This window comes from Uloborus diversus, chromosome 2 (assembly GCF_026930045.1).
Source record: "Uloborus diversus isolate 005 chromosome 2, Udiv.v.3.1, whole genome shotgun sequence".
NCBI classification, from domain to species: domain Eukaryota; kingdom Metazoa; phylum Arthropoda; class Arachnida; order Araneae; family Uloboridae; genus Uloborus; species Uloborus diversus.
Window position 1 is genome coordinate 62,256,081 of NC_072732.1, and position 12,174 is coordinate 62,268,254.

At 32.8% G+C, this 12,174-nt stretch overlaps 1 protein-coding gene across 1 annotated transcript in view; it reads left to right on the forward strand.

Annotated features, from left to right (window-relative positions):
* LOC129235191 (protein unc-80 homolog) overlaps positions 1-12,174 on the forward strand; it is a 151,876-nt gene that overhangs the window by 58,639 nt on the left and 81,063 nt on the right. The window contains exons 21-29 of the mRNA XM_054868885.1: positions 2,169-2,381; positions 3,198-3,318; positions 3,962-4,189; positions 4,730-4,843; positions 5,574-5,741; positions 6,895-7,091; positions 9,646-9,765; positions 9,865-9,954; positions 11,499-11,753. Coding sequence (XP_054724860.1) covers positions 2,169-2,381; positions 3,198-3,318; positions 3,962-4,189; positions 4,730-4,843; positions 5,574-5,741; positions 6,895-7,091; positions 9,646-9,765; positions 9,865-9,954; positions 11,499-11,753 — 1,506 coding nt within the window. The remainder of the gene's footprint in view (positions 1-2,168; positions 2,382-3,197; positions 3,319-3,961; positions 4,190-4,729; positions 4,844-5,573; positions 5,742-6,894; positions 7,092-9,645; positions 9,766-9,864; positions 9,955-11,498; positions 11,754-12,174) is intronic.

The window sequence follows — 12,174 nt, forward strand, 5'->3', positions numbered from 1 at the left end:
TCTCTGACATAAAATAAAACCCCACCACCTCTTTTACTTTATCTTGTCTAAACAAATTGTACCCAGCAATAGATAATAAATCATCATCACTTTCGGTAGCCCATGTCTCGGTAACTCCAATAATATCCAACCTCTTGTCTGTTGTTATGCTTTTCAATTCTTCCATCTTGTTCCTTATACTACGAGCATTTGTATAAAAAACCTTAAGTAAGCCCATCTTACCTTTATTTAATGCTGCGCGATTATTTGAATCCCAACTGTTAAAATCTTTTCTCTTACTAGCTACCCTATTTCCGTTTCTACTAAAATCCCAATAGTTAATACCCATTCGAATTCTACTCCTTAAAGCATGCCCCCTATTCCAACTTAGTTTTTTGATTCTGAATCCTCTAAAACCAAACCACTACCATTTTGACCCCCGTAGAGCTCAGATGCAGGCCATCCCTAGCAATCCAATCGCATTTACATTTACTCCACACATCAATAAACCTGATACTACGCTTAACGCAAATTTCCTTGAGTACCAGGTTCATACACCTAGCCCGTTGGTTTAACCAACTCCTATGCACTCCATGTCTGGGAAGCAAACCAACCACTTGGACATTTGCCGAACAGTTGGTTGCTTTGTCCAACAGGGAATCCCATTCCTTTGTAAACTCATCGTTGTTACTATGGCCTACATCGTTAGTTCCCACCCACAAAGTAACTATATCCTCTTTATTAAATACCCCCTTCTTTTCAGCAACCCTATTTACATCTCTCACCCGAGCCCCTGACAAACAACATCTAGCCACCTTACGTCTAACTCTGCCTATTGAGTTTCCCACCTCACGCACCATTGAATCTCCCAAAATTATACCCTTTGTTTCCCAGTCTGTTGCCTCAGCAATAACTTCCCCTTTACCTCTGGAATATTCCCACTATCTAACACACAGCTAATTCCCACATCCTTTTTACTAACTTCCTCCTTTAATTCTGGAATATTCCCACTATCTAACACACAGCTAATGCCAACCTCCTTTTTGCTAACTTCCCCCTTTCCCTCTGGAGTGTTTACCCCATCTACATGCCTACAGCCTAATGCTAACTCACCTTCCAAAGTAAGCATCCTAACCCTGATTTCTGAGAGTTCAACACAATTTGTGCAAATGAAATCCTTCTCAGACTCATCCTTCCCCTTAAACAAGCAGAACACCTGACATAGGTCACAAGAAATCCACTTGTCCCCTTTACCACTTTTAACTTCCTTCATTATGCATATAACCCCCATTCTAGCTCAAAATGATACACTTAAAAGTCAATACAAAAATGCAAAATTGAAGAAATAAAACTAATTATTAGAATTAGAAAGCATTGGAAGTAAAAGGTACAAAAATTACAAAATCCTAAGACAAGCAGTAAATTAAAATAAACAAGTTACACACTTAACAGAGCACTCAGGCTTAACAACAAGAAATCAGCACATTTTAGGCTTAGCTACAAAGAATATAAAAACACTTTAAGAAAGCAAGTAAATCAAAAATAAGACTTAAAAGCACAAAAATACTTAAAAATAAACAATTACAGTAAAAAGTCACTTATCTCAGGAGCAGCAAAATATCACCCCAGCAACAGCGCCCTCTATCGGCAAAAAAAAGACAACAACAACTTGCATTATCAAAGTTAGATAGTGCTTTAACATACAAGGAAGGGTTGGGAGGAGAAGGAAATAGCAGCAGAATTTAAGAATGAGAAGTTAGTTTCTAATTTTATCACTTTCTGCTGAAAATTTCAATTAAAACTTCCAGAAAAGTTGAAAAATATCAATTTTTCAATTTTTCCGTAGTGGAAATAAACCCCCTTCGGGGAAAAAACGTTTTTTCTCCCGTATTTTTCTGAAAATTTTCGTTTTATTGTTAAATGACCTTGATCCATTGTTCCTGCATTTGTTGTTTTCCCTCATATATCATTATGATTTAATGTTTTTCATGTTAACCCATATGTGCTGTTTTTCCGTATTTACTGTGTATACTCCTGAAAAAAAGGATTGCTCGAGTTTTTACTGCACTTTTGCAATGTCAGGGAAAAAGTCTTTCGCTGCAAGCACATAGCTATTAAATTTAGCTTTAATAAAAGTGTTTGAATATTATTAGTTCAGAATTGTTTTACTTTTTTTGTTTTCTCAATAGAAAGCACCTGTTGTTGCCCGAGCTGCTCTGTATTTAGAATGTGCTCATTTTGTTCATCGTTGTAACAAAGGCTGCTGGCCAACTTGGATGCGTACAAATCTTCCTATTGTCCGTTCATCCAATCTCCATGCCCACAGAATAACACATTCTGATTTAAGAAGAACAGATGCCTTGCAAAAAGCTTCAGGAAAATTATTTTATCAGTGGGCTGAAGTGAGTTTTGCTCTTTTAAATAACGATTGTGATACTGTTTCCCTCATTGAGATACTTCCTAACCTTTTTTTTTTATATAACAGAAGCATTTTAATAGTACAAAACACTAATTCATTTTTCATCTTATTCATCATGAAGCCAGTATCTAGTGTTTTTAATTTTCACTGTTCATATAGCACTGTAAATATCTATTCTGTTTCTTGATGTGTATTTCTTGAAATAATTTTCTTGCTTCAATTATATGACAAATATTATCCTGTTTTATATGTATATTTTTTAAAAAAGTTTATCTACTCATTTATTCTCTACTAGTGGCACCCGCACGGCTTCGCCCGTAATAGAAAATTTAAAGGTCTTTTGGTTCGCTTGTATATTTTACAAATAATGTATGGTGAATTTTCTCGCCAATTGGCTTGTACCGACGTTACGGTTCCACGCTATGATAATTTCGTATCTCGCCAATTGGCTTGTGCCCATGTTACGGTTCCACGTTATGATGATTTCGTAATTTATGATAGTTTTTTTCTTAAAATTGGAATAAAAAAAGAACCACATCGAATTTTCGAAAAATCGCTTCGAGGTGCACACCCCCATGCTACATACTAACTTTGTGCCTAATTTCATGAAAATCGGCCGAACGGTTTAAGCGCTATGCGCGTCACAGACATCCTACGGACATCCTACAGACATCCTACAGACATCCTACAGACATCCTACAGACATCCTCCGGACAGAGAGACTTTCTGCTTTATTATTAGTAAAGATATCTTGATTTAATAATATAACTGCTAAAATATTGTTTTATTTAAATTCCAGGCAATAGGATATAGATTAGAAGAACTTTTAATAAAAGAAGATCAGACTCTTAGTTCTGTTGAGGAAAACAAAAAACGACAATTAAGGCTCGAAGACGAGGAAGAAGATTTTTTAGATGAAGGTTCGCTTTTTTACTCACTTATGATCCTGAACTTTTGTAGCACTTGCATCATAATACATTTATCTTTATATGCATATCATAATACATTTATCTTTATCTTTATATTAAGTTTTAAATCTTTATTGCTAGATTTTCAAACTTGGGTATCTCAAACTTGAATGCTTAATGTTTTTATTTGTTATCTGAGGACAAAATGATGAACTACTTATATAGTTATTTGCAGCAATTTCATTTTCAGTACCAACTGATAAAAAATATTTTTTATCCAATTCTCTCCCCCCCCCCCTCCTTTTTGGACATAATTTTATTCCGAGGGTAAGTTTTTCTCTAATTTGCTTAGTTAGAAAAATATAACTTTTTTTCATTAAAAAAAACTTTTTTAGCTTTTTAACTTTATTTTCTTAATTGTATTATTATTAAAGGTAAGAATTCGGGATGTGTGTGAGGGGAATGAAATTAAAACTACGTTTGTTTGAAAAGATTATTTAGCTGTATGCTCATAAACAGGTACTTAATGTGACATTAAGTAGCATGTGTATGGTAGTTGTGGCAGTTTTTCCATATAGCATATGTAGTTTTTGACTTAAAAAATATGTCAAGAAACTTTACTCATTTTTTCATCTGTTTGTTTGTTTCTTTGCAGCATGCGTAAATCCTAGTGGATCTGATTGTCCTTTTGCACTTCAGGTAGCTGCCTGTCATTTGTTATTAGAGATAACAGCTTTCATGAGAGAAACTTTCCAATATCTGCCTCATAAAGCCAACCGTTTAATGTCAATGAGAGATAAACCTATGTTTGAACCTCGTAGCACTGCCAATCGTAGATGGAGTATGGCACTTAGCAGTGTAGGTTCCCTTTCAGATCCTCCAGGTAAAAATTGTTTATTTTATGAATTGTAAATTCTGATGTTTGTGCAAAAATATCAGGAATTACAATTCAAACTAATTTGATCTTGATATAAATTTTAAAACTCTAGTTCAATCCTTGTGGTTTTCATGTCTTATGTTTCTGAGTTATGCTTTTACAGTTTAATCACAAATGAGCTATCCATTCAGTACTACATGTTTGTGAAATTTTTTTTTAATTTTTGCTATCTTTCATTATTCACATGCAATTCAATAGGCTTGTACAAAAATGTGCTCAAAAAAAAAAAAAAAAAAGGACTTAATTTCTTTTTTAGTTAAATAAGAAGTACTTCATGCAATACTTAAAACAAAAATAATAAAGAAGTATTGCAATTTTATGTTGAAACAAATTTTTACCATGCCAAAAATTAAATATCTTAGGATAATGTGTGCTTTTGATGAAGCTTTCTATTATTAATATTTTTTATTTCCATATTCTTTTACTTTCTAGCAACACCATTGCTTAAATTTTCTTTATATTCCTTTATTCTTTTTGTAATCTTAGGAGATCGTAGAATTAGTTTCCTTCATCAAGATGATCGTACTATCGACATTGATATGGAATCAGAAAACAGTAGTAATACCACACTTACAGTTCAAGAAGAGGAAGATAAAAAAGGTTTGTTTTTGAGACATTATTCAATATGTACTGTTTTCTCTCTTTTATAACTGCTTTGATAAAATTAAAAATTTATATTGACATTAGGGGTCATCCACCACTGATATCACGTTTCCAGGAGGTTAGGTGAGTTACGTATCTTATGGCGGGAGGGGGAGTTACGACATCACACATTTTAGTAGAAATAAAAACATTTTGGAATGTTTAATATAACATGACGTGACAAAGGGAAGGAGGGGTAAGGTGGAGTGTGACATTTTGTGACAAGTGTTGATAAAAGTGTAACATTTATGAGCAGCCTCTTAAATTTCAGTTTAGATAGCAGGGTTATTAAGATAATAAAGAAAATTTTGAACACCTTGAAATGTTTTTAGCCACCTTCTCTGGGTGCCAAAGTACCAAATTTGATGAAAGTACTATGTGAACTGCTGATTTGTATGAGGAGCAAACGCACATTCTATTTTATTAATATAGTATAGACACACTGCTTTATTTGTATAGATTACTGCTACTAACAACTAGAGGTATAAGTTCATGACAGTTACTTTTTTAGTTCTGAAAACACTATATTAATATTATTTCTATTATATAACATGTAGCTATGTTTTCTGATTCACTTTTTTTAAATTGATGTAAAAGCAGCCACACTGCATCTATTTATGCATTTTTTGCTCAGCTCATAGCCCTGCTTGCTAGATATGTTATAGTAAGTCTCTTTAAAATTTTGTAGGCAGAAGGTTGACGCTTGGTCGATCACGTTTACTTCGACGAGGTCCGGGATCAACAGCTGGTAATAGTTCTAGTTTCAAGAGAAGAAGTCTAAAATTGAAGAAACCTAGCGAGAGGCGAAGTCGAGCCCGTTCATCCACATTTGCAGAGGACGAGGAAGATATAGCAAGTACTTAAATTTTCTTCTTTCCTGATTTTAAATATATTTTTGTTACTTATAAAATTGCTCCATATTTTCATTAAGAATCCTTTTGTTTTTCCTTTACTTTAGTTTAATGTAAAATTCGAGGAGTGAAAATGGTTCTGTTATATGTTGCTTTAGAGGTAAAAAGCAGTTGATATAAAAACTGTTGAATTATTTTTGATAAGTTCAGAAAATATTCAGGATGCTGATTATCCATTTTTTGAAGGAAGAGGGGGGTTGGGGGCAGGGGTGAGAGGTGGCACATGCTGTAAAATCTCTGTAACTCCACATCCTATCAGTATGGTACTTAGAGCAGCAACCTGAAATATGACAACGACAACAGATTTTACCTAAAGTTAAGGAAGAGATTTTAAGAATCAAAAATTCAAATCTAATCTTAGATTCAAATCTAAATTAAGTGCATAAACAAAGAAATTAAAAAGTAGGAAACTAGAGTGATTACAAGTGTAACCATATGCAGGTATACCTGTAAAAGAAGCAAGAGCATATGCTGCTATCTCAAACCCGATCAACCGACTATATATGACCCTTTCATGCAAATTGGGTGTCTTGAATTCTTCATATTAACAAGACAAGTGTCAATTTAAAAAAAATATCATTGTAATGTGCTGAATTGCAATATTTGATTTTTACTTTGTATAAAAATCAAGCAGCATCAATGTGGGGGTGAGGATTAACAAAACCCTTAAAATAAATTACACTTTGTCAGAGAATAGAAATATACCTTGCTTCCAGTATTAAAAAATTGTTTTATCATTGCTAGTTTTTGTAACCAATAAAAGTCAATTTTTATCCAGTTAAACTTCTACAAAAATAAATAAATAGATAAAAATTAATAAATAAGTAAAAAAAATGAATAAAACCTGCATATAATATATTTTGTAAATATTGTTATTAATGTTTGAAAAATAAAATGCATGTATCTTACTTTTTTTTTAAATAAGAAATAAAATATTTAAGGGGAAAAAAGTTTCCTTTATGCTATCTAAAAGTGCTTCTATATCAGAAGCAAGTTCACAACTTAGTCTGTATTGATCCTAAATCATAAAGTGTACAAACCTAGCTTTAAAAAAAAAAAAAAAAACATTTTTAGTTACTTTATTAAACTTTCTTTTAGTGCTCCAAAGGGCTGACAGCATACACTCGAAGCGCAAAGTTAGTGCTATTTCTGATCGAAGTGACACCAGTGATAAAGCTGATCTCTCTGGAGAAGAGTCCCCTGGGGTTCTTAGTGATGACTTAGCTCCTGAAACTCCACCAGATGTTGCAGAGAGTGATGATTCTATGCTTACCAAAAATCTTCCTTGGCTAAAGGTATTATTAGTTTTGTACATTTCTTTTTTTTTTTTAAATCTTTAGTTATGTATTCAGTCTGTTTCGAAAATTTTGAACTTACTCTCAACTTTAGTAAGTTACCGCCCTACAGTTTAGGCTAAGGCAGAAATACATGAAATACCCTGCCAACTCAATGATTCCAGCCGAGGACTGCAGTTCATCAGCCCGGCATAGGAAGTGACTGAGCTGGAGGTGGAAAACCTCTTAAGTAAGCCAAGAGTACCAAACAAACTGGTAGCTAGTATAGAATTAGCACTGACCAGACCAGTGACTGAAGCAATGGTTCGGTTCAGCTCGAAGATTGAAGGCGAGGCATGGTATTTTCAGGAAGTTACCGCCCTACAGCCAGGACTAAGGCAGAAATACATGAAATATACCGCCAGCTCAGTCATTCCAGCCGAGGGCTTCAGTTTTATACTTATTAGCACGAAATTATATGCCGGACTGATGAGTGGCAGCATGGGAAAACTGCTAATTCAAATAACAAAAACAGTCCTTCCTCAAAAGCCCATTTTTTAAAATTTGACAATAAAATTAAATGTTTAGAACAATAAAGTAAATCCTGCAAGAAGCCAGGAGATTGGCTCCTTATAGTTCCAAAATCCCGCTGTACTACAGAATAATTTTGAAGTTCCCTAATATTTATGTGAGTTTTTTTTTTTTTTTAACTTAAGATATATTCGGTACTCCGACTGTGCTACTGATATGTTTGTTGTTACTTTTTTCGTTATGCTTTGTCTATTGATAATACACCAATAGACAAAGCGTATAGTGCTGTAGTAATGTATACAGTGCTGTAGCTGGAAAAATTTTATAACTTAATTTTTTGACATGCTGAAATGGAACCTGCGATTTTCGGAATGGAAAACATACTTTATTATTTGGCAATTGAAAAATATTTTACAAAATGAACTATAATTGCTTTATGCATCTAAACCTGAATAAAGTTTTTTTAATTCATTTTTCATTGGCATATTTTCTTACCTTTAGATAATTTTAGTTATATTTCCTTCAAAGAGTATTACTAATTTAATGAAACATATCGAATGTACATGAGTATGCGTGCAATTAGATCACCCGCAAATATTTTAAATGAACGAGTTAAAAGAACAGATCAAAAGAATGAACGATCATCTGATGAACGAATCATTAAAAAGAACAACATTGCCCGCCTCTAGTATAAAGCATCTCGAGATGGAGGTTCACTAGCTCAATTAGTCAGAGCGTTCTGCTAATAACTTGAAAGGCAAGGGATTGATCTTCACATGGCCAGAAAATGTAGTTTTTAATGACAAATCTTCCTCGGCTGAATTCTGGTTCAAATTTCCATAAATATATGCCCTTATTTCTTTGGGGGAGGATTCATAACCACAGTTGTGTTGTATTGAATTCAGAAAAAAAGTTTATTTTAGTGTGATGGCATATTATACATTATTTCTCAAATATGTACTTTGAGAGTATGCTGTAACTTCCTTAATACTTCATCAATCTTCAGAGGTAAGACATTATTTTAAAGATTTTTGCACCACAATCAGCAGAAAATAAACAAGTCACATTTTTGCTGTTAATAAAAAAATATTTAAAAAAAAAAAGATTTTTTAATTCCTTCTGTCGAAGCGTGACTTTGCACGGGTCAGCTAGTTTTCTTCATAATTAATTAGGCTGAAAAAAGTTTTAGCAAGCTGTAAATTATGAGAAATCACCATTATTATTATTATTATTGTATTAGTAAAATTATATCAGTCGAGCAAAAATTAACTTTGAAGTAATCTTTCGATGCCGTTGTAAAAGTGTTTACTTCTAAAACAGCCCGTAAAATTATATGTTTGCTTTATGTTTGCAAACTAATTTTTCCCCCTTGTTTTTGGAACCAAATAAAACATCTTACAGTGTTTCTCAAGATAATAACTTAAGTAAAACTTTTCTGAATTCTTAATATTAGTACTATTGGTCATAATTAAATATCTTGTTATAAAACAGTTATCTTAATTTTGATTCATCCAAGACAATCCAACAATCCAACATCATTTAGTAAGCCTCTTCACTTGCAACAAATATGAATAATTCGGAAGGCCATATTAAGTATAATATTCTCAATATTACCTGTCTGGGAAATATTAGAATTTTTTATTTCATCTTGTACTAAAGGTAGAATTTTTCTAAATTTCTTTATTTATCCTGCAAATCTAACATTTATTATCTAAGTGGAGTATTTGATTTTTTTATAATGAAACTAATATGTGGATACTTGATCTTGTTTATTGTGTGGTTGAAGAAGAAATGGAAAACCCTTTGTTTATTTGTATTTGAGAATATTTATTGGGGGGGATGAAGCTTCCACAGATTTACCAATTTGTGTTAGTAATAATAATAATAAAGAAGGTTATTAGTAAGTTTTTAGACTTTTTTCATTTTGATTTAAATAAACTTCAGTATTCTTGATTAAATTCTTAATATTGTAGTTTATAAATATGTTTCATTACATGTAATCAGAATAAGTCATATTTATTAAACCTATTTTTCTACTTTTCAGGTCATGATTAAGGTTTTGAAAAATTTGAATTTTGATTGCAACCATCAGTATTTTTGCCATGACAACTGCTATCGTCGGCAAATGAGATCTTGCAATCGCTTGGTGAAAGCTATTAGAAAGGTAAGTAATTAGCAATTGCATGTCAAGCATTTTATACCACTTTACTTTAAATACGTAATATTAACTTTATTTTTTGTAAAAATTTTCATAATTCTTTAGGTCTATGGTGATTCTTTTGGACTGTTACTTGACTCTGGAAAGCAAGAAGAAGGTAAAGGTGATCTTAAAAAAGAAAAGAAAATTAAGAAGGTGGGTTTTATTTGTATGAGCAATAATATGGTTGTTACAAAAGCCTGTTTATGACAAGTCAAGCAATTTGAAATGATTTTTTCAAAATGCTTGTTTTAAAAGTTGTTTCTAGGTTAATTTTTATCTTATAAGCATAACAATAAATTTTAAAATTGAGGTATTGATCAGTTACAGAAAATATATGAGTGATTTGCTCCTTAAAGCATCTTTTAGTCTTCAGATAATTGCACTATTCGAATTTGAGTGGGACTCTCCTAACAAAATTAATTAAATTTTTTATTTTACTGATTACATTAAAAGTATTTAATTCATTTTTTTTAAATGCTCAAAGAATGAAGGTTATAAAAAAACAGTTAGAAAGCATATTTACCATTACTTTTTAAATGTACTGAATTTTATTTAGTTATTTTATCTTAATTAATTTATTTATTTTATTAATTAACCCAATTATTTACTTTTAGGCTGAATTTATTTATAAATTCATTGTATTTATTTATATTATTATTACTGCTATTTTATCTTCAATACAACTCTTTGATTTTGCAAAATGCTGTATACAGCTTGAGTTATGAAAGTTATGAGCGTTTTTTTTTCCTGACGTGGCTGTTTATTACAGCATGCTCCAACTGGTGAGAAAAAGTAGTAGGGGTTCTGCCCTTCCATTGGCGACCTAACTCAGTTTTCTCCTACCAGCCAGAGCTTCAGGAAATTTTTCTGCATGAAAACTTTTTGCACATTGTAACATGCAATGTGGTTTTGGAATCACTTAAATGATGATACGTTTTGCAAATTTTGCATCCTACTCAAAAATGTTACAGAAACATCCTAAATGCTTCAATAGACCTTCAAAGATGACTGCTTGTTAAGTACCTAGTCGGGGAAAAAACACAATTCTTTCAAGGAGTAATGGGAAAGCGTCACTGATGAGTTCTGTTCTGAACATCCAACAACGACTGGGACTTACAGCACTATGAATTGTGTACTATATTTTAAAATTAGACTATCATTTAAGTCTCCAACAAACCCCAGGCACTAAGAACATTTCAGTATAAGTGGTATGTGGGACGGTAATTAAAGATTTGCAAATGCGGAAAGTCTGTGTGAAGCTCATGCAAAATGTGTTAACAGAGAAATCAAGACTGAACCAGAGCAAGGCCACTGGTTCTCAAGACCTCTAAAAGTCAATTCCTGATTCCCTGCAATTTATTTGGATGTTCATGCTTGGAGACAGAGAGCTTAAAGGAAGACGTTGAGAGTTTATGGAGAACATTCGAGGCCATGTTACAAAGTACAAAATAAGTTTTTCTCGCAACGATTTCCTGAAGCGCTGGCTAAGAGGAATGAACTAAGCTTGATCGTCATTTGAAGGGTCCCTCTTTACTTTTTATCGCCAGTCTTGAGCCTGCAGTAATGAACAGTCCCGCCAGAAGAAGAAAAAAAAAACATGCTTTTTGCTTTTATAAAACTCCCTGTAAAACATAATTTCCTCCCTCTAATTTCATATTTTGTTTCCAAAAAGGTTTCAAATATTTTTTTCTTTATAGATCATAACTGCTCCAAGTTCACCACTTAGGAGAAAAGCAAGTGTTGCACACATTGATAAACTAGAGAGGCCAAGTGATGTTCCACATTTATCTGTATTCAAATCTCTTCATAGTAGTACCACATTTTTAGCCCATGACATAGAATCTGGAGTGCACATCAAAGATCCTGAGCCTAAAATACGGAGTATTGCAGAAATGAAGGAGAAAAATAAGCAAAAAGAAGAATTGCCCATTTTAAAATACATAAAATCTCAGGTTAGTCATTGTTGTTGAATTATTTTTCTTTTAAGTTACCTTGAGTAAAATAAAAGAAGGGTGGAGGGGTGGTGGGGGGGGGGGGGCTCAATTGAATCAAGGACTGCGACCAGAGGTCTATTGTACTAGTCTCTAAACAGAAGCATTATAACAGACATGTAACTGAATCAAAATTCAGCAAACGCCAAATGAGAATGACATGAATCTCCCAAAGTTATAGTAAATGATGACCAAGGTGTTCGAACGTATTAGCAGAAACACTTCATAATCACATAAGATGTGAGTGACAGTTTTCTCATGACCAAGGCAACCCCCTGCAGCTTGGATCATTAATGACACCCATTACAGTAAGGTGCCGCTTTAAGGAGCAATGACCAGTAAGAAGACCAATAGCCTTCTTAATACAATTTCTTTTAAGACC